The following is a 25,508-nucleotide window of genomic DNA, read 5'->3' as shown; positions in this document are numbered from 1 at the left end:
TATTGAATTTGCTACAAGTTTTAGCTTTTGCAACAGATTTGGCATCAAAATCTGCTTCCTGACAACAGAATGCTTTACTTCAAGTTCAGGAAGAGCACCAAGCAAACAGAAAAAGAATGATGTACCACTTACAGACAGAAAATCAGAGCTTGCCTGAATGGTTCCGGCTGGTCCCGCAAACCCCATCTTCTTCAAAGAGTTGTCTTCTGAGTAAGGCTTTATTGTACTCAGATTGGCATCCAGGAATAGAACAAAATTTGAAAAACTTAATCATTATGTTCACTTTAACTACACAAACTGTGAGCTAACAAAACCAAGGAGATAGTGAACTGGAGAGAACTGCGCAGTCTGAGTTAAACAAAGCCTTACTTTGAAGACAACCCAATCATGAACAAGCCCTCCAGTTATCTTTTTCTGCAACACCAACCTAGTCAGAAAGAGGGTAATGGTGATTATTCGCCCATTAAATACAAATCTTCATGCGTCAGTTTAAGAAGCCAGCATTCAGATTCTTAAACTTGTTTTTCAAAACAAAGCAGGTGCTTTGATGAACACCAACCTGGCCGAGGGGTTTGATTGATTCAAGTGAAAAATTGATTATTTGATTGATAGTTCCCACAAAATCACAGAACCAGGTATAGAATGAGCTTTGTTCTCAAAACCCGATCAGGAACTAGTCTGCATTTTTTTTTGTTTTTTGAAAAGAGGAACTAGTCTGTATTTAACCCTCAAGCATAGCTCGGATTTGTGGAACCAGGGATATTTTTGCCTCCAAGATTCTGAGTACTGTCGATCGTTTTATAAGCCTTTTCCTCCAAGAAAGCAACAAGCACCAGCCGGTTTGACCCATGAATTTGAGTGCGACAAAATCAATCATGCATCGTTCGTGACGCCCAGCACATGTCAACATTCATTAGAATCATCGAAGTCTTTGGCATTTCCTAACTTTAATTAGTAGGATTACGAATTTATTAAAAAAAAAAAAAGAAAGAAAGGAAACTTACAAAAGAAAGAGAAGTTGGCAGGCAAACAAAGAACTAGCACATTGCAGATCCTGGCAGCTCTGCAAATGCGATGCCGAGTCCAGCAACAATCCTCCGGCGCTCCTCACCCAATCCAGACCTCATTATCACAACCCAGAAATCTGAGACTCTCATACCCCGGTCCAGCCGCTCCTCAACGTGCTCTAGTCGGCCCACAAAGTTCTCTTACTGGACTAGTTGGAGCAACATCAATAAACTAGGCGACTACATCAACCCCAGACGACTAGGCAACGATTCCTCCAAGCATTCTGATTTAACAGAGGAGAGTCTCGATGCACATAATAAGTTGCATGGCATACTTTCTCACAGGGCTACTATCAGCAATTACATTTTTAATCATGTGGATGAAAAGAACCACAAGTGCAGTCCTTATTACAAAGGACTCATCGATTTAACCCTCTCCATCAATCGCGAAAAAAATATGTCTGGAGCAGAGAGTCCTGGACGTGTTAGCCACACAACTACTGTCTTCACGACCACTTCCAGCACTCTTTCCTCTTTCTTCGTTAAAGTGCAAGAATTTAGTTCTAGCTGCTTCACCTGTAGAAAAACTGGTAACCAGGACCCCTCTCCTGCTGCTGCTCCTCCAACCTCTGTTAAAACAACTTTTCCGAAGGGGATGAAGTCAGAGAAGAAGGAGGCCACCGATCCTCCTGATCCTCAATTAGTTGATGAGGTGAAGCCATTGAGGGAGAGAGTACCAGAACCATCCGCACCACCGACGCTAACAATCTTGCCGACCAAAACTGTTCCTAGTAATGATGAGAAGAAAGAAGCCGATACTCACAAGGGGAACCAAAAGTTCATATGGGCAGACAAGTACCGACCCAAAGCTTTAAAAGATTTCATCTGCAACAAAAGTGAGGCCACTCGATTGCAGGCTTTGGTGAGATTAATTCATCCCTTTCCATAGCTTAATCTTTTACGCTTATATATGTGTCTACTGAGCAAAGTTTGGAATGCATTTGAACGGTAGATGATGGATGTTACAGGTGAAATACGATCTATGCGATCATGTTATATTTGAAGGACCCCCTGGCGTTGGGAAGAGAACCATGATCTGGGCTATGCTTCGAGAAGCTTTTGGACCTGACGGACTCCAGGTACCGTAAAATTTGAATATCCGGTAGCATTGGGCAACATTTTTTTTTTTGGTTGAAGTCATGGAGAGGAAGATTTAAACTTGAACTTTCTTTTCTTTTCTTTCCCTTTCTTGGAGAAATATAGCTGGCTGCCATGGTGCTACTACCACCACCACCAATAGTTAAATAGAAGTCTAATAATGTACTCTAATCTCAGGACAGCAACTTCATTACATGCAAATAGTCACTGATAATATCTATAGATCTATGTTTAACTGTGTGGCGCATTCCTTGCAAAGCTTTTCAATGAGTCTGTTTGTTTCCTAGAATAGAACTAATATAGTGTAGTATTGTTTAGAAAGGACCACAGAAACTCCATTCTTTCATTTAGTTAACCAAAGGTTTCTTTCATGTTTTTTCAGACTAGGGACGAGCGCAAGGCATTTGACTTGAAGGTAATTCTCATTCAGTTCTGGTAAACATTTTTATTAAGGATAAAATACTATGACACTTTTAAATTTTGATCAAAATTACATGAAAGTTTATTAGTTTTCAAAAAAAATATTTTATCAAAAAATATGTTTTCGCTAGATACATAAATCCTGTCATTAATTAACGTTAATATTTCTATTAGTTTGATGATGTGGTAATATTTTTAAAATAATCATAGTGTTCCCTTGAGGAACCCAATTTGGGGCTCCCTTGGAAGCCTTAGTGCTCTCATGGAGTACTAATCTAGTGTTTTCTAGGGGAGCGTAGGATAGAGATAGCTGATCGGTTAGACGTTGTCAACCGATCTGAGAGGAAAAAAAATAATAAAAAAATGATATTTTAGATATTTTATGTTTAACATTAACATCGATTGAGATAGAGTGTCTATTTTAAAAATTAATAAATTTTTATATAGTTTTGATCAAAATTTAAAAGTGTTTGGTTATCTTACCGTTTTATTGATGATTCACAATTGTAATTAAACTGCAGATTTTGACATGATAAAGTAGTTTGCATTTGACTTGTCCTAAATTGGGATCTCCCTATGAAACATTCTGACAGGGGGAATCAATAGGAAGAATCGAAGTAAATGTGAAGGAATCTTCCCAGCATGTAGAGGTCAATCTCTCGGATCTAAAAGGGTATGAGAAGGATGTCATTGTGGAACTAATGAAGGAAACACAAACCAAGACCTCTAAATCTAATAAAGCTACGTCGTCCTACTCTGATAACTGTAGAGGTATGTTTGATTAGTTCCACTCCCCTAACAAGAAGTCAACTGCAAACTATTATACTGATTTCACCATTTAGGAGAGCAGAGAGGACCGAGAGTTCTTGCTTTTTCTCACCTTCTCTGCTGCTTTCTTTTAAGACACTGATATATCAACTTTTGTTTCTTTTTGACTGGTTCACACACACATCCCTTGGAGACAGGGGGTCTTGTCTTTAGTTTCTATGATTTTTTGTGTATATGGGAGCTTTGGCCAGGCTATGTGTATTGTCAAGCAACTGGCAGGATTGGTTTGTTTTTAAGTCCAACAGAACTGTTGGCACTTTGCTTCTCTAGTGGAAGGCAGGGGAAAGGAAAACATCGGGGGAACGAGACTGGAGCATCACACAGCTGGAAACAACGGAGGATAAAATAGGCTAAGATTCCAATCACTGGTGGATCGGTAGGTCGCTCTCTGGCCATGGCAGTCGACTGTCGTCGGTGCTTGGATTTTGCAGGCTGACAACGTTCCTTTACCTACGAAGTTAGAGTAAAAGTTAGAGTGAAAAAGCCATGTGGGATTGTATTTTTGTCTAGGATAGGGACAGCCAATTGGGGAGCTGATCCCTGTTGGTAGCCACTAGATTAGGGAACTTGCGATGCAACCCATTGATTACTGGATGTCTTGTATTTCACTGAGCTGGGGTAGCAAAGCTGATCTCATATTGTACAGAGAAGATTTTGCGTCCATGTACAGCAGATAGCAGTATAAAGAAACAAAATCCTAACTAATTTCCTGACTTTTGTTTCTGTCTGCAGTAATAATTCTATGCGAAGCAGATAAGCTAAGCACAGATGCCCTGCTGTACATTAAATGGCTGTTAGAAAGGTATGAAGGGGACAATAAGGTTTTCTTCTGCTGCTCTGATGTCTCAAGGCTTCAGCCAATTAGGTCAATTTGCACGCTCATTCGGCTACTTCCGCCTTCAAAAGAAGAGGTAGGTGGGAAACACTCACACTACCAGAGTAAATGGAATCATATCCAGAGATTTTGATAAAGTTCTGTTCATGTCTTCAGATTGTTGAAGTTCTGGAATTTATAGCTAAGCAAGAAGACATATATCTGCCAACTAAATTGGCGGAAAAGATGGCCGACAGCTCCAAGAATAATCTCCGTCAAGCCATTCGTTCATTCGAAGCCTGCTGGCACTCAAGGTGAGGAAAATTACACATCTCCACCACCATCCTTTCCATCTTTTAACTTCTTGTTTCCATTTTTTTTTTTTTTTTTTTGCTCAGCCAAAGATAAGATTTTATTTATAACTGTAAGATACAGTAGTGGGTAGTCATGAGACACCCCATCACAGCAGACAGAAAAATTCCAGAAATGGGAAAACCAGGGACAACCTGGCGATAGAGTAAGCTAAACAACACCAAGCCCCACAAGACAGGCCATGGCACTAGATAAAGAATAAGGACAGAGATTGCTAAAACAGAACCCACATGACAAGCCATAGAACAAGATAAACAATAAAGCCATAAATTGCTATCAGAACAGAGCCCAATAAGAGCAACGCCTAGGTAAGAATAAGCAGCAAGGAAGACATAAAACATAGGTGATATAAACAGCATAGCTACCACCAAGCAGAAACATTTATTCTTGATCAACACCATATTGAGGCTAAGGCATCCGTAAAGGAGCTCCCTTCCCTCATAGTGTGGTTAAAAGTGACATGCCCTAATGATTGAACCAATGCATCAATTTCATTAAATATCCCCTGAAGATGGCAGCAAAATAGGGAAGTGGTCGGACAAAGCTCTCTCAAAAACTTTTTTTCCGTAAATGCTGAAAATGAAGAAGCCAAAAGTGTTTCCACGTTTCTCTTGTTTGGTGAACACTTTATTCTTGAGTTGCAGTTATCCTTTTAAGGAAGACCAAGTAATTTTAACTGGATGGGAAGATGACATTGCAAACATTGCCAAGAACATAGTCGAGGAACGAAGTCCAAAACAGTGAGTTGTTCTTAGCTTACATCTGAAATTTCAATCTGGGGCTCTCAACTTTTACTATAGCTTTGAAAGAGTGTTGGTCGTTTCTGGACTTTCTTTACAGGCTATACATAATCCGCGGAAAGCTTCAAATTCTCATAGAGCATGATGTATCTCCTGACTTCATATTCAAGGTAGGAAGTGTTTCCCCTACAAATCAACCAGTATCTTGAGTCAGAAACTGTTTAGATTTCCATTCTAGTAATTCAACTTAATCATCTTCATTTGCAGTCTCTGGTTGAAGAAGTGAAAAAGCATATGCACGAGAACTTGCATACTCAAGTTGATGGTTTATATGATGAATACAATGTATGAACGCCGATACCCACCTTTTCTTTTCTCCTTAATATCTCATTTCCATGATGTTTAAGAGCTAATTCCAATGAATGCCTTACATTAAAGAGGGATGATGAAAGCATGATTGAGAGTGAGGATGAAATGAGCATTAAGGTTATCGATCCGGTGAGAAAGAACATGAGGATTTTCTTGAGAATCGAAGGTATGTAAGCATACAAACCTTCAAGTTTACAGAGCAATAATTCGTAACTAAATATCCTGTTCTTCCTTGTTTCTCTATTTCACACAAATTCATGTTAAAATTATTCCAGAGTTCATAGCCAGATTCATGAGCTGGTACAACAATCAATTAAGGATGGCAAATGCAGGCAACACGCCCCTAGTGGGCGAAGGGACTTCATGCGATTGCTGATCAGCCCTTTGCTCTGCCATTAATCTCTCTCTCTCTGGTTGAGAACCTGATGGAGAGGTAAAAGGCTCCAACATTTTCCTTGAAAAATGAATACATATGGATCGAAGCAACGGGATATTGATTCGAGCATTATTGCTGTTAAGGTTGTACGAGTTACTAGTCGAATCTACTCACAACTTTATGGGTTTTTTTTTTTTGCCTTCAAACAAATTCCATGTAAAATACAGTGTAATGATGATTAAATGTACATCATGAACTCGGTTATATTTTACTAATTTGAATATCATATACGTAAACAGACAAGTAATGGAATGAGCTGTAATTAGATCGGAAACAGTGATTCTGATAATTGTAGGAGCTAGTCTAGTTGATGGGCTCAGAGTGAACGTTCGGTCGAGTTTTGGGCTCAGAAAGGAAGAGAAAAGCCCACTCCCTAACGACAATCTTTTGACTTTCGAGTTTCGACCATGGGCCATGATTCTCTGGTTTTTTTTTTTTTTTTTTTTTATGATCTTGTCTTATGCCAAAGGTTGTGTAAAGAAATTTTAAATCATATATATATATATATATATATATATATTGAAAAAAAATTATTAAATTAATTATCACACCGTTTAATAAAATGACTAAAAATTATTACAATTCTTTCGACGATAATAATCCTTGTCAGATAATTTTACTTCATTTTTTATATTCGAACTTACTAAAATAAGTTGGTGTTTTCAATTCAATGTTGTGCTTTATATTTCTTAAACCAACTAATTTATATTCATTTTGTAATTTGTCTCATTTATCACAAACAGATTATATAGTTTTGCAGAGCCTTGAATCGTTCCGTTTGTAACACGATTGCAGGACTTTACTGGTCATTGTTTGATTTTAATTATTTTTAAGTCTTTTTTTCTCCGTTCTTTAATAAAAGATAAAATATAGAGGATATTGGCAAGTCTGCCCTTAGATGTAACGGGAATTAACAAAAGTACTTTTCATTAAGTGGCTTTGAACTTTGATATAATATTTAGTTTAAATTTATTTTGAAAATCAGCAATATAATTAAGTTTATTGGTACTAAAAGAATTGATATTAAAAACAAACAAGGTTAAATATGTCAGCATGCACTCGTCTCGAATTCCCAAATGCCGGCTTTCCAAAGGAGTGATTAAATCATAAAATAAAATAGCAAAAAATATTCCATGGAATTATGCCCCATTACATGTTGCATGTAATCAAAAAAATATTGGTTGGAAAAAGACATTAATTGTTTAAATTTCGTCAGTAATTACGACACATCCACTATAGTCTTGTGTTTGAATAGATGCTTTGCTCCGTTCTCAAACAAAGTTTGAGTCAAAAGTATTATCAATTGACTAATTGTTTTCTTAAATTTTGTTTTTGCTTTCACTAGGAGCCTACGTCGGTTTCCTTAGGCACAAAAATTGTTGTAATTCCTAGTAATTAAAGTCTAATGAATGCTTAATCTACAGTCATTCGGCGGCTTTTGCATCACACTGTCATTGCCCTTTGAACTTATTCGTTGCTCCTACCTCCAATCATTGGTTCAATTTCAACAGTTCGTCGTGATATAATTCAATTATTTACTACATAATGTAATTTATTAAATTTTATAACGTAAAATTATTTTAAAATTATTTCAATTCACGTAATTTTAATAAAACGATTTGATGAGAAGATGAAAATCAAAATTATTTTAAAAGATTATAGATTTAAACGAAACGACTTAAAAGAGTAAAATTAATGTAAAATTAAAATGAAATGGTTGAGAGTACAGTGGGAATAAAACGTGTTCGAGAATGCAAGTTGAAGCATACATGAAATCACACAAAATAATATGAAAATGCAAGTTGATACTGCCCTCTCAGCAGCTACATTTGATTAAAAGAGAATAAAAAAGAAAGGCTGTCGTTTTCAGGCTCATCATCAATTCATTTCTCTAAATCAAAAGCTCAATTTAACCACTCCATTCAAGAAATTTAGACAACCACACCAACGGTTTGCAAGCGTTGTAAGCCAGACGTAATGCTGCAAGAAATTAAATCGGAAAGCTAATGAAAAAGACAATCCATGCTATGTTGGAATCATGGCAAACTCATAATTCCAAGATTCCCACATTTTTTTACAATTTTTTATGTTCAACATAACCCTTTTCTTTTTCTTTAAATTATTCAAATAAACAAAAAGAAAAATTAGTAGGCCTAGGTATGCCGTATAATCTAAGTTCATAAGATCTTTTTCTATACCATATTCAATTTCTTATTTGTTCTTAGTCCTCAAATAAGCCTAATTTTCCAGTTTTTTAATCATTTTCGGCTTAAGCCTTGAAGGGGCAATATATTTTTTTAAATCATTGATTATTAGAGAAACAAAAGGATCTTTGGTTCAGGAATTGGAAGGAAATTTTGGTTTGCTTATAGAGGAAGGAACTGCTTCTTTGGAGCTAAATTTCTTTTGTAAGGTTTGCTTACAGAATAGAGTTGAAGCCTTGATTGGTAGCATAGAATTTTTATAGGGGTCTAAGCATTTGGTTGGAGGGACTCAAAAAATTCCAATCCTCAAATGATTGATAGAATCCATTTGTTCACAGGCATAAATTATTGCTAATATGGTCAATGGTGGAAACGAGGGAAACTTGGCAGGTGATTCTTTCTTAAAGCCAGGAACCATCAAGCAGAGTTTTGATTCATGCCAATTGCTGCCGAGTCATAGAAGTTCGGGAGAGAAGAGTGCCATGGAGACTGAGGGGAGACAGTTTTCAGATTTTTACAGAAACTCGAGCGAGGAGCTGTTTCTCAAGTCATTGATGGAGAGTTCAATCGGGATGCCAGTTCCAACCATGGAGATGCTGGGGTTTAAGAATCTTTCTCAGAATTTTCGTGCAGATAGTGAGGAGCTTTTCAGAAGCTGGCTCACCAATGGAGAGGCAAGCAATTCTAACCAGGGGCCCTATAATTTAAAACTCTTTTACTTTGTGATTTCTAGTTCAAAAACTTTTATTCTGGTAAGGAATTTTGAGGTCTGATGTAGATTCCTCTTTTATGATCTGATCATTGCGGGATTTCAGAATCAGGGTCACAATTCTTCGAGCATAGCACATCGTACTCGACAAGCATCACGAAGGTGAGTGGATATCATCACCTTCAATCTCGATATTGCTTTCTCTGATCAAGAAATGACATGTTTATTACTTGGGAAATGAGTGCAGATTATCTACCGAGATGGCCAGTTTGTCTTGTCAGCAACCTGGAACTTCGCTTCAAAAGAAAAGGAGCAGCGATGACTTGCTTTTGCAGAATAATTCCATTGGGGAAGAAACCTCAGGGGACGTCAATCAAAATTCAATGAGGTGGTGGTTACTGCAGAACACTTGGAACAGCTACTATTACTTAGTTACAAGATTACTTTATTCGAATGATTTACTTTGGGTTCGTTTTTTATCAGGACTGCTGTAGAAAAGGGATTGCAGGCTAGTAATTTGTATCTAGCCAAGGTTAGTTTGTGTATAGCTCTTTACAGAAACTTCAATTCAGCAACGTTTCACGATCTTTTGATGTTATCCCAACTTTTTACTGCAGGCATGGTTTCATAGTTCACAGCCCATGACAAGAAGTAGATCTTCTGAACTAAGGTATCAGTAATTTCTAATTTATGCTCAGAACTATTCCTGTCCATCAATCTATGGGAAGTTTTAAGTAATGATAATCATTGTGCTGATCTTTCGGTTGGGTTACCAATAAATATCTCTGATATATACCTCCATAAATTTGTTATATAGGAGGAGGTATGCTGCTATGCAAAATGCTCAAACATCACTTGGCATGGAGGATGCACTCAATTCTTACGGAAATGGTGTCAATAAAATGAAAGTAGAATTATCAGATCCAAATGGTTTCAATGACATACCCATGTGTGAGATTCCCAATCAACTGGGAACATTCATGTCCCCATCAAATTCGTCCTCCTCCACTTTTAATGCACCCCAAACAGGAAATGTAGACAAAGTATCTTCTGTTGTCAGCATGCTAAAGGGTACACTAGAACGCAAAAAGCTTAGCAACCAGATTGAGAAAGAAGCTGGTGAAGATAGTTCCATTATGCCTAATAGCACCTTCAACCAGGGACAAGGAAATCTTTTTCATGAAATTCCAGGTGCCTTTGCAGAAGTATCCCTTGGCCAAGTAACAAATACCGGGGTTGTGCAAGTTGTTCAAGGGCCTATGGATCTTGACCTGGAAGGTTTTGTAAATCCCACAAACACAATTCAGATGAGCACAGTTTCTCGAGAAGCCTCTCAAAGTGAATCCTCAGCTGCTGCTCCGGTGGTTTCATCTGGTTTTGATGCATGTGATGGCCCCAGCAACTCAAGTCAAACCTTAAGCATATGTGAAAGCTCAAAGAAACAAGTTGGAAATGGTAGGAGCTCAGAAAATGGCTGTAAATCTAAAGGTAAGCAGTTCACAGTATAACGAAACATGCTACTGCAATCTACAGAACTGGCTTTATCACCAGAATCTATATGAATGCATGAAGTAAATTGATGAATAACCAGTTTTCCTACGAACCATATGCTGATTCACTCATCATTTGACATGAGTACATTCTTTCGAACTTACAGCGGATTTCCGAGAACGGATAATTGATAATCTGAAAGATGATCGGAAGGTACTCTTCATTACTTGATATGAGTTTAACATTTTCCTCAAAAGCTTCGCGAACCTAGGGGGTGTTTTACTTACCTTTCACTTCTCTTGGTTGTTTACCTTGGAATCATTAGCAGAGGGGAGGCCTAGTTCGTTATGGATCTGTGACATCAGCTGGTTCTGGTACTCAGCTTCCCCATTTTATGCATTTCTCTTCATTGTTTCAGTTCGAATCATGTCCTCCTGAATTGAAACTGAGTTACTGTTCTTGAAAATTGTCTCATTCCTTTTGCACGCTGAATAGATAACCGTATAATCTTCACTAACCGACCCAAAAAACAATGCAGTGGACAGGGCAGACCCAACGAAAAAGCGAAGAGTGGAGCGGTCAAGAAAGTAAGTAAAACAGTCTGAGCAACTCTTGGGAGAGTACCCTCTTCCTTAGCAATGAGCTCTTTCTTCATCTTTTTAGGATTTTCCAAAGCTTTTCACTTACCAGCTTCTCCAGGGTTAAATCAATACCTCTTGATATAGTTTGAAAATCTTTTGTTTACATTCAATACTTGATGATTCAGGATGGCAGAGGCAAAAGAAAGGAATTCGACCCCAGCAATTCCATCTGACATGCAATCAGTCTTGAAGCGTTGTGAAACTCTTGAGAAGGAAGTTCGTTCACTCAAACTTAACCTGTCTTTCATGAACAGGTAACAGCAGATCAATGTTAAGTTACTCGTGATAGGTCAATTGTAGAGTAACTCAAATCAAAATGTAAGAACAACTCAGGCTTGGTTGCCGCCAATCCTGATGCACGTGAGAAAATTTCTTAACCATTACAAGCTCTGAGGGCTCATGTCTCTGCACTGATAGAAGCTCACTAGCAGCCAAGAACACACTTTTAGATTAATATCAGCATTGGTTTTTTTTTCATCATTATTAACCAAATTTATTTTTGTACCTATAAAATCTCAGAAAGGACTCGGAGCAAACTAAGCAGATTGAAGAGCTTCAAAAGCAGAATGAGGAGTTGACAGATGAAAAGGAGCGCCTCTTGGAAGAGATTGAGAGGATCATCGCGGATTCAGGCAACATGTAAAAGCATACTTTCCTATAGACTGGACCGTTGCCACCAGGTTAAGCAGCTCAAGTTATGGCTGACAGCAACAGGAAATTTCCAAAGATATACAAAAACTGAAAACTCTACCCTAGCTAGGCATCTAAAATTGGTATGATAATACAATACATGGCCGCATTGGCATCGTTTTCTGCCGAGATTATCTTTGCGTGGTTTTTGTCCAGCAAAATGAGCAAATAGTTGCTGAATATAAAGCCTAAAGCTAAAGAGTGAGAGCAGCCCGTTTCCTTGCCTCTAACTTGTATAAAGCATGGTCTCAGCTTTTAACATGAAACATCTGATCTGTTGCATCAACTGGTACTACCTCCAATGGCCACCTCCAGGCTTACCATAAATCATTAAAAAGGAAAGACAATTCAAACTAAATGCTTCTTTGCTTCTCCTTTTGGTTTTTTGGGAAAGCAGGAGGATACTACACAGGCAACAGAGTTTCTAATTTCTGATTAAGAGAATAGCGGACCTATTCGAAATTGTATCCCACCTTTTTCAAGTTAACATCCTGAATACCTAATTTATTTATAACCTTTCAACTTGTTTGTTTTCTACCCTATCAAGTTTAAATGAAAAAATAAAAGCCTAAACCTGTAAAACAGAACTAAAAAGTCTGCAATAAGATATCGCTTACATGTATTCCTACCCACGACCGACAGCAAAATAAGGGATACTGCTCATAATCCTGTTCCAAGCAGAAAATGAAACATGCACTGTGAAACCCTGAATCTCTCAGGGGCAGTGATGCATATTATACATCAGAATACAACAGTTTTATACCGTAAATCAACTGTACATGACCCTTTCTCTCTGCTCCTTGTAATCTTTGCCGAGCTATTATCTACCTGGTGACCAAATACATCAGTTTACCACTCAATTTTACATCTTTCCACAAGGAAAGCCACATGACTCAATTCCAAATTCACATACCAAGTCCAGGGGCAAATAACAAATAGCACGTACAAAAACAGTGCTGCCTAGTGGTTGTAAACGTTAATCACTGGGATATTGAGCCTCCTCCAATATTGGGATACCAACCAACCCATAACAGAAACGTACACTAGTAGAAAACAAACACGCTTGATATGGACTGTATTAAGGGCTTGAGGCAACCAGGACTTCATCTGTTGTAGAATTCTAATGAAGCTAATAGTGATTATAGAAGTTGAAAAACCAGTAACAACACCAGCTATTGTTTCCCACCTCCAATAAATACCTCTCCCCTTGCCTGAAAGCCACGAGTATACAATCTTGGTGGATCTGATGGCATCATAACAACAAATATTTAGATAGAGGAAAACAGCATTAACCCACAAAGGCATCAAACAGACACATTCATATCATTTCCTACTCAATCATTTTTCAAAACTTAAATGATTTCATTTTTAACATTTAAGAGTTCAAAGTAGAGAGCATAATGGCCACTAAAACCCAACATCAACCACAATAATACTACAAATATTTAGAAGCTCAAGCTCTGAGCTAACGCAACTTCAGATACAATGTACACAAGTGGTGAAGTGAAAACTCTTATCTTGTCAGCTACAGATTTTAGAGCAGATCAAAGATGGTAACATTTTAGAACTATGATCAGAAAAAGAAATTAGTCAATGCAATAACTTCGCGTTAACTTAATGAAGAAAAAATAAGGCATAAAACTTTTTGGCATCATTCTCGGCAAAATATCAACTGCTGTGTAAAGCTAGAGAACTTATCCCATCTGCATTCAGCTTTCACATGTCCACTTCACTAAGACCCTACCCTTTCTCTCTCTCTCCCTCCCTTTCTCCTTTACTAGACTTCACTACCTTCTTAGGCTTTTCAAATCTAATCTCATTGGAAACCTACATTCAGATATTCTTATTCTCTCTTCCCAAGTTTCAGAGAGAGCTGTTCTGCTGGTCCCAGAATACTGTTCACTACAGCCAAAACAACACAACTACTTCAGCTTTCCACTCATTACAAACTCAAACCTTCCCCTCTAGACTATAGCTACACTACCACAAAATAAATTTACCAAGGAAAGCCTCTTTTCTCTTGCTGCTGTACTAGTTAATCAGCTTGAAACAAAATGAACCTCATTGTGATTCCAAACCCTTGAATTTCCAATTTTTCAAGCCTAACACACCCTGCACCATTGCAGGTAGACTTCCAAAAAGGTAATAAAGTCGCTATCCAAAAAGTATTGACACATCCAAAAGGGTAAATAATCAACTCACATCATTAAATAACGTTTGATCATCTCGATTGTGGATGGATCTTTTGCTTGGCAACTGAAAAAGCCATCATTATACAACTTTACTTTGGAAATACCTGAAGTGTACCAGCAGTCATAGGTTTCATTAACCTGAAAAATGAGAAATCACTAGATTATAAAATTGCATTTAAAAAAACAAATCAGGCCTCCACATTATCATGAGTAACATTAGAAACTTCAAAAAAGCTACCTTGAATTTATCTTTCGTCAACCAAGCAGCACCGAAGTTAGGCCTGCAACTAAGAGGAAGTGCCTCATTCGGTGCCTCTGTGAAGGCAAGTCGTATCTGACCCAAAGAATGGTCTCTGTACTCCACCTGAAATTGTTTAGCAGAAAATCATATGAAAAAGGTGATAGTTTATAGAACTTAAGACTCCTCCCTTCCTACATACTTCACAGTATTTCGATTTTCATAATCTTAATCTATCGTTCCAGTAATGTAGCTAAATTACAAAATCTGGCAAATCCAATAACCATACCATATATGGTTACAGAAAAACAATCGAGATCAAAATGCATGTTTTCCCACAATTAAAGAAAACCCAAAATTTCCAAAATTAGTAAAAATAAGTAGCTCATGACTTAAATCAAATAACATTACCTCGAACACAGAGGTCCAATAGTAATCATATCGGCATCTAAATTTGCTTCTCTCGAAATGATAAAGCACATGCTTCGCTTTATAATTCAATAATCCAAGCTCACAAATCTTCGATGACCTAATATCCACACCTAATTTCAAAGTTTAAAAAGAAAAAAAAATTGCATTACCAGATATTTCAATAATTGGAAATACAGAAACAATAAGTAAAATTGCTAGTTAAACACCTGGAAAATTGTGCTAAAATCAAAACAAAAATTCTGAAAAAGATAGTCAAAATTCTACAAGAAGAAAAGTCAAAGTTTGATTCTGTAACAGAAACAGAGAAAAACTTACTGCTAGAGACTATCTTGCACTGTGTGGGAACGGTAATCGAATTCGGAATCGATAGTTCCCCAATAAAGACCGCAACGAACCCGACTAGAAATGATAAGAAAAAGAAAGCGAAGATGGGGAAGAGAAGGGCAAAAGCGATTCGAAAGAACATGAAGAGAAAACCCTTGTTACCATTATCGGGGATCTCTTGAGAATCCATACATTCAAAGGCGAGAATCAGCGGAAGCTACACAACTTTATTTTCTCTGAGTGCGCCGGTCACCGGAACCATCTATCCGGTGATCGGAGAGTTTTTGTAAGTCAGAATGAACGGAGCACGCTACGCTACGGATCGCTGCGTTTTAAAGGTTTTTTTTTTTTCTCTTTTCTTTGTCGGGGGATATTTTTGACAGCGGACATCGAGAGACCACAATATCAATATCTACATGGATAATCTCATTAAAAAAATAAGTATTTTGTTTATGAGATTAAAAACATTTCGCATTAAACCAAAAAAATAAATAAATAGTTAAAAGTAACTTTAAAATAGCCATTAATTTGTGTGGTTCCAACTCTACTTGTGGGAATAGAGTGACAAAGACATTCTTAAGAAAGATTTATAGTATTAATTACTGATTAGAGAGAAAAAAATATGTTTTATCTTTTTCTTTTGTCCTTCTTGGATTTTTATGAAATTTTAAATTAAATTTGAAAATTATTTTATAATTTAGATATTTAATACTTTTGAATTTGAAAAATTAAAAAATTTATGAAAATAAATTTATACTAGAGACAAAAATAAGAGTATTGGGTGTCTAAATAAGATCTCAAAAAGAAAAAAAAAATAGGTAAAGGAAAATGGATGAAATGTAACATCAATTTAACGCTTAATTAATAGTAAAATTTCAAAAAAAAAATTAACACTTAATAGTAAGATGATATCTCCATGTTTAAAGAATTATATCAAAATCTTTCTTTCTCAATAAAAAAGAAACCTGAGATTATTATTATTTTTATTACTTTTACATTGATTTAATATAAAAAAAATATTAAACCTACACAAGATTATTCATATAAATCTTTAATCTTTTAATGTGTCTAAATGAGTTTTTAAACTTTTTTTATCCTAATGATGGTGGTGGATGAGGTCACTTTTGGGTTACCAAGATCACTAAAAAAATCATTTTCATATTCCTCTTATAGTCTCTTATTTCTTTTAATAGGAGTAGTATTTTTTGATAATTTAATTTGTTTTTTCAAATTCTTCAAAAAAATAAATGGAAGATGTGGAATTTTTAAATTTTCATTTTTCTTAATTTTTTTAAAAAAGAAAAGTATTTTCAAAAACTACTCTAATTAAAAGAAATAAAAAAATAATTCTTTTTAGTGATTTTAATGATGATTGACGACTTGTCACCTCACATATTACCTATAACCTCACTCAATTTGTCAATATATATAGTTAGAAGTCAAATGGATAAAAAATTGACAATTGTCATTGAAACTAATAATAATTATATTTCTATTTATGTAATTTAAAATAAAAGTTTGATAAATTGTTTAAGAGCATGTTTGATTTATTTTTTTAACTTAAAAGCTATTTTAAAATTCTTATGAAAAATAATAATTTTTAAATTTAAGTTAAAACTATTTGATAAATTTGTTTTTTATAAGTTTTTTTTTTATAAATAAGCTGTTTGGCATAACAAATTATATAAATTTTAATTTTAATTAAAATTACTATAAAATATATTTAATAAATCAGTTAAAAATTGAATAAAATAAAAAAATAAGTGTGAAAAAATATTTGTTGCTATTTTTAAAAAATTGATTTGAAATTTTTGACTTTTAGAGCTAAACAAAATTGATGTTAGCTACAAGGAAGAGAACCAAGCGTGGTATTAACAATGGATCTAACTGGGTCAAAAAAATCACTCATTAATTTCGTAATCCATTTTTCTATTTAAATTATCAAAGCTAATTCTATACAAATACAAATCTATCAAAATCTCGATATCCTTACCAATAAAGTTTCCCTCAATGAACAAAAAGGTTTTGACTTTTATATTTTTTTATTTTTTAAAAGGTTATTTATTTTGTCTAAATCATCATATACATTTCAAGAATTTTTTATATATTAAGCTTTTTATATTTTAATTTTTTTGATAAATTTTTATATTTTAATTTTTAGAATAATGACTTTTCACATTTTAATTTTTAGAATAATGACTTTTCACATTTTTATTTTAAGAGGAAATATGACGTGGTTGTGACGCACCTAAAACTATAATGATAAAATTTGAAAGTAACTCTAATCGGAAATAATGATAAAAAAAATCTTGCTAAAGATTGGAGAACGGGGAGTTTCCCGCACGTGGCACGGACGGGTACCTTCTCATTTACCAACAGCGTACTCGGGAAGCCTTGAGTCAAACTAAGGGACACGTTAGGAATTTCAGAAAATTCAAGGCCCGTAAATTGAAACCAAAATTTCCAAATTCCGAGACTTGGCGCTCTCTCTCTCTCTCTCTCTCAAATAACTGGCCAAGTTAGTGAAATGGCGCCTCATTTTTCCTGCCCTAGGTTTTTCCCCCTTTAACCCTTCCATTTCTCTCAAAAATCAAAACCGACACCAATCGTTCGAATTTTCTCGCACTTTCTCTCCGTCCGAACAGCCGATTTGTCTCCGAAAGTCCCTAGTTTCAGGGTTTCGATGGGGGTGAATCTAACGGGAGGGGCGGTGGGTCGGATTATAAACAGAGAGGTGGCGAGCGAGAAGGATTTGAAACCTGTGCTTCAAGTGATAGAACTGAAGGAGGTTCAAACGACGTCGAAGAATCAGCCACAGCAGCAGCAAGAACCCAAAAAGAGCGAGAGGTTCAGGCTATTGCTATCGGATGGGTCCTTGGCGCAGCAAGGGATGCTCGCGACCAATAAGAACGAACTTGTCAAATCCTCAAAGTTGCAAGTTGGCTCCATCGTTCAGTTGACTCAGTACATTTGCAACGTCATCCAAGATCGCATGTAACTCTCTCTTTCTCTCCGAAAACAAAAAGAAAAAGATCTTTTCTTAATTATGCCTTGTCTCTGTCACGATTCATTTGAAGATCTTTTTCGAATATAAAGAACTTATATTATTTTGGGTTTTCAACCTGTGACGTGTATGTTTACTTGTTTCTTTCTTGTATTTTTGGGTGGATTTTAAGGTTTTTTGTCTTTTACTTGTAAATTGATGCGGAGCTTGCATTGGTTGTGTTGAGGGTTGAGAGAAAATTGAATTGCACTTTATTAACTTAATTGATCTCTACCGAATCAATTCTGCGGGTACATTTATTCGAGAGTGCAAGTTTTGGGATTGCAGGGCATAGTTTTGGTTTTTAGTGGGTATGACAGTGACTTGGTTCTTAACAGATGCTACTTTCTCAAACGCTTGAGTTTTGTAGATTTTATCATCATATATGTTATATAGTATTGCATCTTTATATGTCTAACTATTGATTTGACCATTTAAATTAATGTTTTCCAATTTGTCGAAATTGTTGTTCAAAATTCAAGTGTTGCATTTTTGAATGATGGGATCTGTGTTAATGTCCCCTTAAGTTTTTGACTCAAGATGTGATGTATGTTTGCATCTATGTGGGGGTTCGTGTGTTAATTTTTTTGATGACATTATGCTCAATCCCATTCATGCAGGATTGTTATTATTATTGAGTTGGAGGTGATAATTGAAAAATATGATATCATTGGGAAGCCTGTTCCAGCACCAAAATCTTCTAGGCCCACAGAAGTCCCTACTGATCAACCTGGGACAGTAATGGTACAGACCAACACTTTTGGAGGAAGCTCAGTTGGTGGTAGTAAGGCTGATAAGCTGAACTCAGCAGGGACCCCTCTACAGCAGCCTAGAATGAATCCATTGCATGGTAGTTCTTTTCTGAATCAAGCTGAGCCAGTAAGATATCCGGCTGCTAATTCACCACCTGTTTGTCCTAAAGCAGAGCCTTCTGCTGGTTTTCCTGGATCTTCACCTTTAAGTGGGCCGTATGGTGCTCAGAATCAAGCTGAGCCAGTAAGATATCCGGCTGCTAATTCACCACCTGTTTATCCTAAAGCAGAGCCTTCTGCTGGTTTTCCTGGATCTTCACCTTTAAGTGGACCGTATGGTGCTCAGAGTACAGGTTTTCATAACCCTAGGCCAGCAGCTTCACGTCCTCTAAGCACCTCTAACCGCCAACCCATACCTGCCTATCAACAGCCATCCCCAATGTACTCTAACAGAGGGCCAGTAGCCAAGAATGACGCACCACCCAGGATAATCCCAATTTCTGCTCTAAATCCCTATCAGGGAAGGTGGACCATAAAAGCCAGAGTAACAGCAAAGGGAGAACTTAGGCGCTATAGCAATGCTCGTGGTGAAGGTAAAGTTTTCTCGTTTGATCTCCTTGATTCTGATGGTGGGGAAATACGGGTGACCTGCTTTAATACTGCGGTTGACCAATTCTTTAACCAGATTGAAGCTGGTAGGGTTTATATGATTTCTAGGGGAACTCTAAAACCTGCACAGAAGGCATTTAATCACCTCAATAATGATTATGAAATTTGTCTTGATAGCACATCAATAATACAGCCATGTTATGAGGATGACAACAAAATTCCACGGCAGCAGTTTCATTTTCGGGCCATAAGTGATGTTGAAGGCATGGAGAACAATAATATTGTGGATATAATTGGTGTGGTCTCATTTATTAGTCCTGCTGCTTCAATAATGAGAAAAAATGGTACAGAAACTCAGAAGAGAACCCTTCATTTGAAGGACATGTCTGGCCGAAGTGTTGAATTAACTTTGTGGGGAAATTTTTGCAATGCTGAAGGACAAAAGCTCCAATTTTTGTGTGATTCTGGGGAGTTTCCAGTTCTGGCTGTGAAAGCTGGTAGGGTGAGTGATTTTAATGGGAAGGCAGTGGGTACTATCTCTACAAGCCAGTTATTTATAAATCCTGATTTTCCGGAGGTTCACAGGCTCAAGGAATGGTTTGTCGATGAGGGAAGGAACACTCCCTCTGTCTCTATTTCTAGGGAAACATCAAGTGTAGGTAGGACAGATAATCGGAAAACTATATCACAAATCAAAGACGAGAGGCTAGGAACTTCTGAGAAGCCAGATTGGATTACAGTTGTAGCAACTATCGCATACATTAAGTTGGACAATTTCTGCTATACAGCTTGTCCTATTATGAATGGGGATCGTCCATGCAACAAAAAGGTTACAAATAATGGAGATGGGAAGTGGTGGTGTGAAAAATGTGATAGGTCCGTAGATGAATGTGACTACAGGTATATAATCCAGTTCCAGATACAAGATCATACAGGCGTTACATGGGTGACTGCTTTTCAGGAGTCTGGTGAGGATCTCATGGGGGTGTCTGCGAAAGATTTGTACTATTTGAGGTATGAAAACCAAAATGATGAAAAATTTATGGAAATCACGCGTCAGGTTATGTTTAACAAGTATATGTTCAAGTTGAAAGTAAAGGAGGAAACTTTTAGTGATGAACAGCGTGTGAAGTCGACAGTGGTGAAAGTAGAAAAAGTAAATTTTTCATCAGAATCGAGGTACCTTTTGGATTTGATTGATAAGATTAAAGCAAATGATTCTAGTTGTTTTGCATCAAAGGCAGAGATTACCACCCCTAATCACGGAATGGATTATACTGGAATAGGGAATGATATAAGCAGACATCTCGCACCAACTGCTGGTAGAGAATATGGGTTACCTGCATATCAAGGTGGTCAATATGGAAACCAGTACAGTGGTTTTAGGCTTAGAGAAACTGCTGCAAGCATGGATGTGTTCTGTAACAGTTGCGGAGTTACTGGTCATAGCTCTACAAATTGCCCTACCTTCATGAATGGTCCAGCACAGTCTATGGGGAGGGACTGTACTGGTAGGATATCTTCTGAGGCAAGTGTTGGCCGTACCTCAGATGAGTGCTATAAGTGCCATCAAAGTGGGCATTGGGCCAAAGATTGTCCGAGGTCAGGTCCATCTTATGGAAGCACTGATTTTTCGTCTGGGAGATACGGAGGTGTTTCGAGGCAACAGGTTGGTGGGTTTTGAAGTCTTTTCTGCCCTGCCAAATTGTGGGTTACAGGCTTCACATGGGTAAGGCATTGGGAGCCGTGAGCTGCTTGTGGAATGTCATTCGGGGCAAAACTCTCTTTTGAATCCTAAGGTGAACTTAATAGGTTAGAACTATCTCGTGTCCCTCAAAGTTGAACATTTTCACTTCGGGTCTTGGAGTTTCAATGTCTATTTGTGACCTATTTCCTTGTTTTCCTTTTCTTTTTTGTTTGTATTATACTTTGCTTATGAGTATATTGCCCGCCTTCTGTAATTTCCTTTGTTCGGAACTTTTGATGCGCTGGTACAGGTTCTTTCATTTCTAATTAGAATTAGCCATTCGCATGGGAAAAGCCTGATGAACTTGCCAGCCTGAAAAGGGTAGCCTCTCCAGGCATGTTTTGTTTTGGTGGATGTCTTCCTGTATTCACTTTTGGGCATAAATTAATTCTGGGATATCCCTATCTTTTGTATATACATATTTATATGTTCTACTTGTAACAAGTGAAATTCTATATTTTCTTTTGACCATCGGAAATTGTCTTCCTCCCTATCCATTGTGGCTGGCCAAGTTCCCAAATGATGCTAGTAACTACTTCCATTGATTCTCTGCTCCTCTCTCGTACTTGAAAATTTTAAACGCGTTGGGCCACTGCCCGCTAACTGCTTAAACCTATTTATATACAAGTAAGATGGATATCTAAACCAAAAAACTGAACCGAATCCAAAGCGGACATTGCTTGCTCAAATCTCATATTAAACCTTTAATCAATTTAAGTAGATGCAATAAAACAGAATTTGGGTGCTAGGCCAGCCACGTTGATGACCGGTAATTGAAAGTAGCCAATGTGCAAAATAACCTGGTGAAGCCGGTCATTGCTTTGATACCCACACAATAACCTGCCCTCCGGATTCGCGCGCGCGTTGGTGTCTTGTGTCAGCCACACGTCTTTCTTCGCAGCTTTCTGCTCCTCTCTCTCTCTGCTTGGCCTGGAAGTTTCAGCCCAAACACCGAGAAAATCACCCGACGAAAAATCCTTTACAGGTACAAAACACACCTCGATTTTAGCTTCTACCTCCAGGTTTTCTGCGAACCCATTTATTTTCGTTTCCTCTTAGAGTAGAATTAGAATGAAATTTTATGGTTCTTATTGATTTCATGTGAATTATTATCGAAAATTGATTTCTTTTGTCTTGAGTCTGCTTAGTTGGTTACCGTTCAATTTTTTATTGATGTTCAATTGCATTTGGCTTGAACTATTCATTTCCAATTATCGTATGTCATTTGCCCATATGGATACTCATTGCTTTTTCATTTTTTTTCCTGTATTTTTTCTGTTCTTGATGGATTTTAATGAAAAATTTTACAGCTTGAATTAGGAATGATTATACAAATGAAAGATTGTAGTAATTATAAGCATTTTTTCTAGAGCTTCAATTGCTTTAATCAGGAGCTGGTTCTAGTCTAAAGGTTTCTGCAATTAGTTTAAATTTTCTATTAAACAAAATCTATTATCAAGCTAAGGCGATGAATAGTGCTTGACTCAAATAAGGAACCATCAACAACGATTTTCTTTGCATTTGGCTTTTTCCTTGTGCCAAAAAAGAATTTCTAGATGTGTGTTTTCTTTTTAATTTAGGGGGGCAAAGTGGATTATGCCGGGGGAAAGTTTCTATGTGCTTAGTGATGTGATAACTTGATGCTTGAAAACTTCAGGCAGCTTTCAGGATAGCCACACTTATCTTTGAAAATGGAGGTCCTTTCCTGCCCTTCCCGGCAGCCCAAACATTTGTTTTCTGAAGGTTTGAAGCTTTCTTTGCAGGTGCATTGTGTTGGTTACTTGAAACGATGGACTTCTGGTTTAAGGGAATTAATGAGGACACGTCTGAGTGTTCCTTTAATGAGAGGGACATTCAGAGATGTCCATTTCTTAGGAACATCAACAAGCCCACAAACTTCTCATTCTCTTCACTGAATTTTCCCATTCCTGTAAGTTCTCTTAGCCTCTTTGATATCCTTTGTCTGGTAGTCATGCATTGGTGCTTATATGTAGATTCTGAACTATCATGTAGGCCTTGCACCAGAGTTGATTTTGTCTATACCTTTTCTGCAGGTACAGGGAGCAAGAGGTCCAATATTTGAAGATGCTCCAAATTTTGATATGGCGTTTAGGCTCTTTCATGGGAAGGATGGCATTGTACCACTCTCGGGGAGGTCTGATGGTCGCTGTAATAGTCTGAAACAGGAGCCAACCCCGCAATTTAACCCCTTAGCAGCAAAAGTTGCAACAATCAGTCTGTCAGCATTTGGTGGTGGAGGACCATTCAGCTTTGGTCCCTTCTTGGATAAATGGAAGAACCAGAAAAAGAAATCTGACTCATCCAACAAGCAAGAAACCTCTTCTCAGGTAATCCACATTCTTACACCATATGCAATGGTTTATTTTAGAGGAGTGACTGAAAGAATTTGGGGGGAAAAGGGGAAGAACAGATGAAAGAAAATATCATTTGCACAGGGCAACGTTTTCAAATAAGAGGTGGACCAGCATAAATGTAACATGTTGTGGGATGTCAACATGAACTTTGGAGCAACCAATCCTTAAGAACCAGTTGGAAGATTTGGACTTATGATTTCTGTAGGACTGTCTAATTAGGCTCCATCCTTGTTAGTTCTGAACTACATTGATGTCTTGTAGAGAGATTATGTTATAGGCAATGGCTCTTTTCTGCAAGCTTAGCAGTATGAAATATAATACCAATTGTGTCCCTTGCAGACAATGCATCTAATACCAAATAACCACCGAAAACTCCACTGATTCTGAGCTTTGTTGTGATTTTTCAGAATGGGGATTCATCAAACCATGATGCATTGGGAGACGAGTGGTTACAAACTGGGAATTGCCCAATTGCGAAATCCTACAGAGCAGTGAGTTGTGTCCTACCACTTGTGGCAACTGCTCTTCAACCCCCACCTGGCATGAAGCTCAGATGCCCCCGTGCTGTTGTTGCTGCAAGGGCTACCCTAGCACGCACCGCCCTTGTTAAAAATTTACGCCCTCAGCCACTGCCTGCAAAGGTGTTTGTTATTGCTCTCTTAGGCATGGCGGCTAATGTGCCTTTGGGTGTTTGGAAGGAGCACACTGAGAAGTTTTCACTATCATGGTTTGCAGCTGTGCATGCAGCCGTGCCCTTCATAGCCATGTTTAGGAAGTCAGTCTTAATACCCAAAACAGCTATGGCTTTGACCATCACGGCTTCAATCCTGGGGCAGGTTATTGGCTCAAGAGCTGAAAGGCACCGACTGAAAGCAGTGGCTGAAAGGGAGAAGATGGCTGCTCAGACAGCAATTGATGTTGCTGTGGCTGGGTATAATGATTTAAGCCAGGTCGATTACCATTGTGGTAGAGAAGTTCCAGTCAAGGCCGGCAGACCATCATCTTCATCAAACAATGTTTGTTATTGACATCAGCACATTCAACTGGTAGAGTGAGACAAAAAAAAATGTAACATTCGATGTCATAATCTTGAGAATACTTATACAGTTTATTCTAAGTGTCATGCTAACATGGTAAGAAAAGTAACTTACCTGTTCCTAGTGTTAGCCAACTCACTTATTGCTGGAGACGCTTTTCCTGTAAAATATTAATAGTATTTCGGTATGAATAATACTTTGCAGTTTCTATCCGGAAAAATAACCAAGACTTTATTTATTATATCACCCGGTCTTTGCTCACTGCTTTGCTTTTGAACCATGGGCTAATGTACATGGACTTGAGTCGTCTGGTTGCTAATTTCTACTATATAAATAAATTACTATACCATTTGAATTCCGGCTATAAATGATAATATATACTATCATCCCCGATAATTAGGGAGAAAATGAAGGCAAGGAGAAAATGCAGAATGGAAAATGGAAAATCCAAAGTGGAAAGCAACATGACGAGATTCTCTATTCCTAAGGTAAGACAAAGGGGTTGGTTTTTCTTGACTTATCCTGTCAAATATCTACTATCTTATGATTTCATAGCAGAGTCATAAATTTTACATTGATTGAAATTAAAAACATTTAATTCTAAGATATTATAATTTCGTAAAAAAGTCATGAATCTCACGTTAATTGAGATTGAAGATATTTAATTCTAAGGTGCAAATGACGTACTATAAAAGATAATGACAATATGATAAAGAATATCATAATTTCAGATGGAATAATAAATTCTACATTAATTGAGATTAATGTCTAACGGTGAGGTTGGTTTTGTAAGTCACAATCGTGAAACATAAAAGGCAGCATCGTGACACATGGGGTTTGAAAAGCAGAAATTCTTCCTCAAAGACTTTAACATGAGCTG

At 37.2% G+C, this 25,508-nt stretch overlaps 5 protein-coding genes across 10 annotated transcripts; 4 read left to right on the top strand and 1 right to left on the bottom strand.

Moving 5' to 3' along the window:
- Positions 1-1,059: 1,059 nt before the first annotated feature.
- On the top strand, positions 1,060-6,380 carry LOC18606894 (replication factor C subunit 3-like). Its single transcript, XM_007040766.3, has 11 exons — positions 1,060-1,929; positions 2,036-2,146; positions 2,548-2,580; positions 3,179-3,356; positions 4,146-4,324; positions 4,405-4,541; positions 5,244-5,339; positions 5,440-5,509; positions 5,607-5,684; positions 5,778-5,874; positions 5,984-6,380. The coding sequence occupies exons 1-11, from the start codon at positions 1,075-1,077 to the stop codon at positions 6,082-6,084; spliced, it is 1,935 nt and encodes a 644-aa protein (XP_007040828.3). The 5' UTR covers positions 1,060-1,074; the 3' UTR covers positions 6,085-6,380.
- Positions 6,381-8,447: 2,067 nt separating this feature from the next.
- On the top strand, positions 8,448-12,145 carry LOC18606893 (protein CYCLOPS-like). 3 transcript variants are annotated; one of them, XM_088804957.1, is made up of 12 exons: positions 8,473-8,557; positions 8,687-9,022; positions 9,164-9,219; positions 9,305-9,445; positions 9,541-9,589; positions 9,675-9,727; positions 9,875-10,545; positions 10,715-10,761; positions 10,874-10,922; positions 11,087-11,135; positions 11,315-11,443; positions 11,709-12,145. In XM_088804957.1, exons 2-12 carry the CDS (start codon positions 8,705-8,707, stop codon positions 11,830-11,832), a joined length of 1,686 nt encoding a protein of 561 aa, XP_088661083.1. In that variant the 5' UTR covers positions 8,473-8,557; positions 8,687-8,704; the 3' UTR covers positions 11,833-12,145. The 3 variants fall into 3 exon arrangements, with proteins under 3 accessions (XP_088661084.1, XP_088661082.1, XP_088661083.1); XM_088804958.1 differs by having other exon boundaries at positions 8,448-9,022; positions 10,877-10,922; XM_088804956.1 differs by having other exon boundaries at positions 8,448-9,022.
- A 426-nt stretch (positions 12,146-12,571) lies between these two features.
- On the bottom strand, positions 12,572-15,435 carry LOC18606892 (exopolysaccharide production negative regulator). 2 transcript variants are annotated; one of them, XM_088804959.1, is made up of 6 exons: positions 15,228-15,435; positions 15,057-15,140; positions 14,721-14,851; positions 14,310-14,435; positions 14,082-14,209; positions 12,572-13,122 (listed from the first exon to the last, which is right to left on the bottom strand). In XM_088804959.1, the coding sequence occupies exons 1-6, from the start codon at positions 15,253-15,255 to the stop codon at positions 12,840-12,842; spliced, it is 780 nt and encodes a 259-aa protein (XP_088661085.1). In that variant the 5' UTR covers positions 15,256-15,435; the 3' UTR covers positions 12,572-12,839. The 2 variants fall into 2 exon arrangements, with proteins under 2 accessions (XP_088661085.1, XP_017973993.2); XM_018118504.2 differs by having other exon boundaries at positions 15,057-15,435.
- Positions 15,436-17,543: 2,108 nt separating this feature from the next.
- LOC18606891 (replication protein A 70 kDa DNA-binding subunit E) lies at positions 17,544-21,633 on the top strand. Its single transcript, XM_007040762.3, has 2 exons — positions 17,544-18,059; positions 18,729-21,633. The coding sequence occupies exons 1-2, from the start codon at positions 17,749-17,751 to the stop codon at positions 21,151-21,153; spliced, it is 2,736 nt and encodes a 911-aa protein (XP_007040824.3). The 5' UTR covers positions 17,544-17,748; the 3' UTR covers positions 21,154-21,633.
- A 408-nt stretch (positions 21,634-22,041) lies between these two features.
- LOC18606890 (uncharacterized) lies at positions 22,042-24,869 on the top strand. Of its 3 annotated transcripts, none has more exons than XM_007040760.3 (4): positions 22,042-22,201; positions 22,980-23,146; positions 23,277-23,564; positions 23,999-24,869. In XM_007040760.3, exons 2-4 carry the CDS (start codon positions 23,006-23,008, stop codon positions 24,617-24,619), a joined length of 1,050 nt encoding a protein of 349 aa, XP_007040822.2. In that variant the 5' UTR covers positions 22,042-22,201; positions 22,980-23,005; the 3' UTR covers positions 24,620-24,869. The 3 variants fall into 3 exon arrangements, with proteins under 3 accessions (XP_007040822.2, XP_007040820.2, XP_017973480.1); XM_007040758.3 differs by having other exon boundaries at positions 22,051-22,201; positions 23,271-23,564; XM_018117991.2 differs by having other exon boundaries at positions 22,068-22,238; positions 23,271-23,564.
- Positions 24,870-25,508: the final 639 nt, after the last annotated feature.

Source organism: Theobroma cacao, chromosome 3 (genome assembly GCF_053813885.1).
Source record: "Theobroma cacao isolate CCN51 chromosome 3, ASM5381388v1, whole genome shotgun sequence".
NCBI classification, from domain to species: domain Eukaryota; kingdom Viridiplantae; phylum Streptophyta; class Magnoliopsida; order Malvales; family Malvaceae; genus Theobroma; species Theobroma cacao.
This window is presented reverse-complemented; position numbering and strand designations above follow the sequence as displayed.

Coding starts and splice junctions, on each gene's coding strand:
- LOC18606891 (XM_007040762.3), top strand. CDS start 17,749: ATGGGGGTGAATCTAACGGGAGGGGCGGTGGGTCGGATTATAAACAGA. Junction 18,060..18,728: donor AACGTCATCCAAGATCGCAT/GTAACTCTCTCT, acceptor CCATTCATGCAG/GATTGTTATTATTATTGAGT.
- LOC18606893 (XM_088804956.1), top strand. CDS start 8,705: ATGGTCAATGGTGGAAACGAGGGAAACTTGGCAGGTGATTCTTTCTTA. Junction 10,923..11,086: donor TGTGACATCAGCTGGTTCTG/GTACTCAGCTTC, acceptor AAAACAATGCAG/TGGACAGGGCAGACCCAACG. Junction 11,136..11,314: donor AGAGTGGAGCGGTCAAGAAA/GTAAGTAAAACA, acceptor TTGATGATTCAG/GATGGCAGAGGCAAAAGAAA.
- LOC18606892 (XM_018118504.2), bottom strand. CDS start 15,255: ATGGATTCTCAAGAGATCCCCGATAATGGTAACAAGGGTTTTCTCTTC. Junction 14,436..14,720: donor ATTGGACCTCTGTGTTCGAG/GTAATGTTATTT, acceptor AAACAATTTCAG/GTGGAGTACAGAGACCATTC. Junction 14,210..14,309: donor TGACGAAAGATAAATTCAAG/GTAGCTTTTTTG, acceptor CTCATTTTTCAG/GTTAATGAAACCTATGACTG.
- LOC18606894 (XM_007040766.3), top strand. CDS start 1,075: ATGCCGAGTCCAGCAACAATCCTCCGGCGCTCCTCACCCAATCCAGAC. Junction 2,581..3,178: donor GCAAGGCATTTGACTTGAAG/GTAATTCTCATT, acceptor ACATTCTGACAG/GGGGAATCAATAGGAAGAAT. Junction 4,325..4,404: donor TTCCGCCTTCAAAAGAAGAG/GTAGGTGGGAAA, acceptor TCATGTCTTCAG/ATTGTTGAAGTTCTGGAATT.
- LOC18606890 (XM_007040758.3), top strand. CDS start 23,006: ATGGACTTCTGGTTTAAGGGAATTAATGAGGACACGTCTGAGTGTTCC. Junction 23,147..23,270: donor CACTGAATTTTCCCATTCCT/GTAAGTTCTCTT, acceptor CCTTTTCTGCAG/GTACAGGGAGCAAGAGGTCC. Junction 23,565..23,998: donor AGCAAGAAACCTCTTCTCAG/GTAATCCACATT, acceptor GTGATTTTTCAG/AATGGGGATTCATCAAACCA.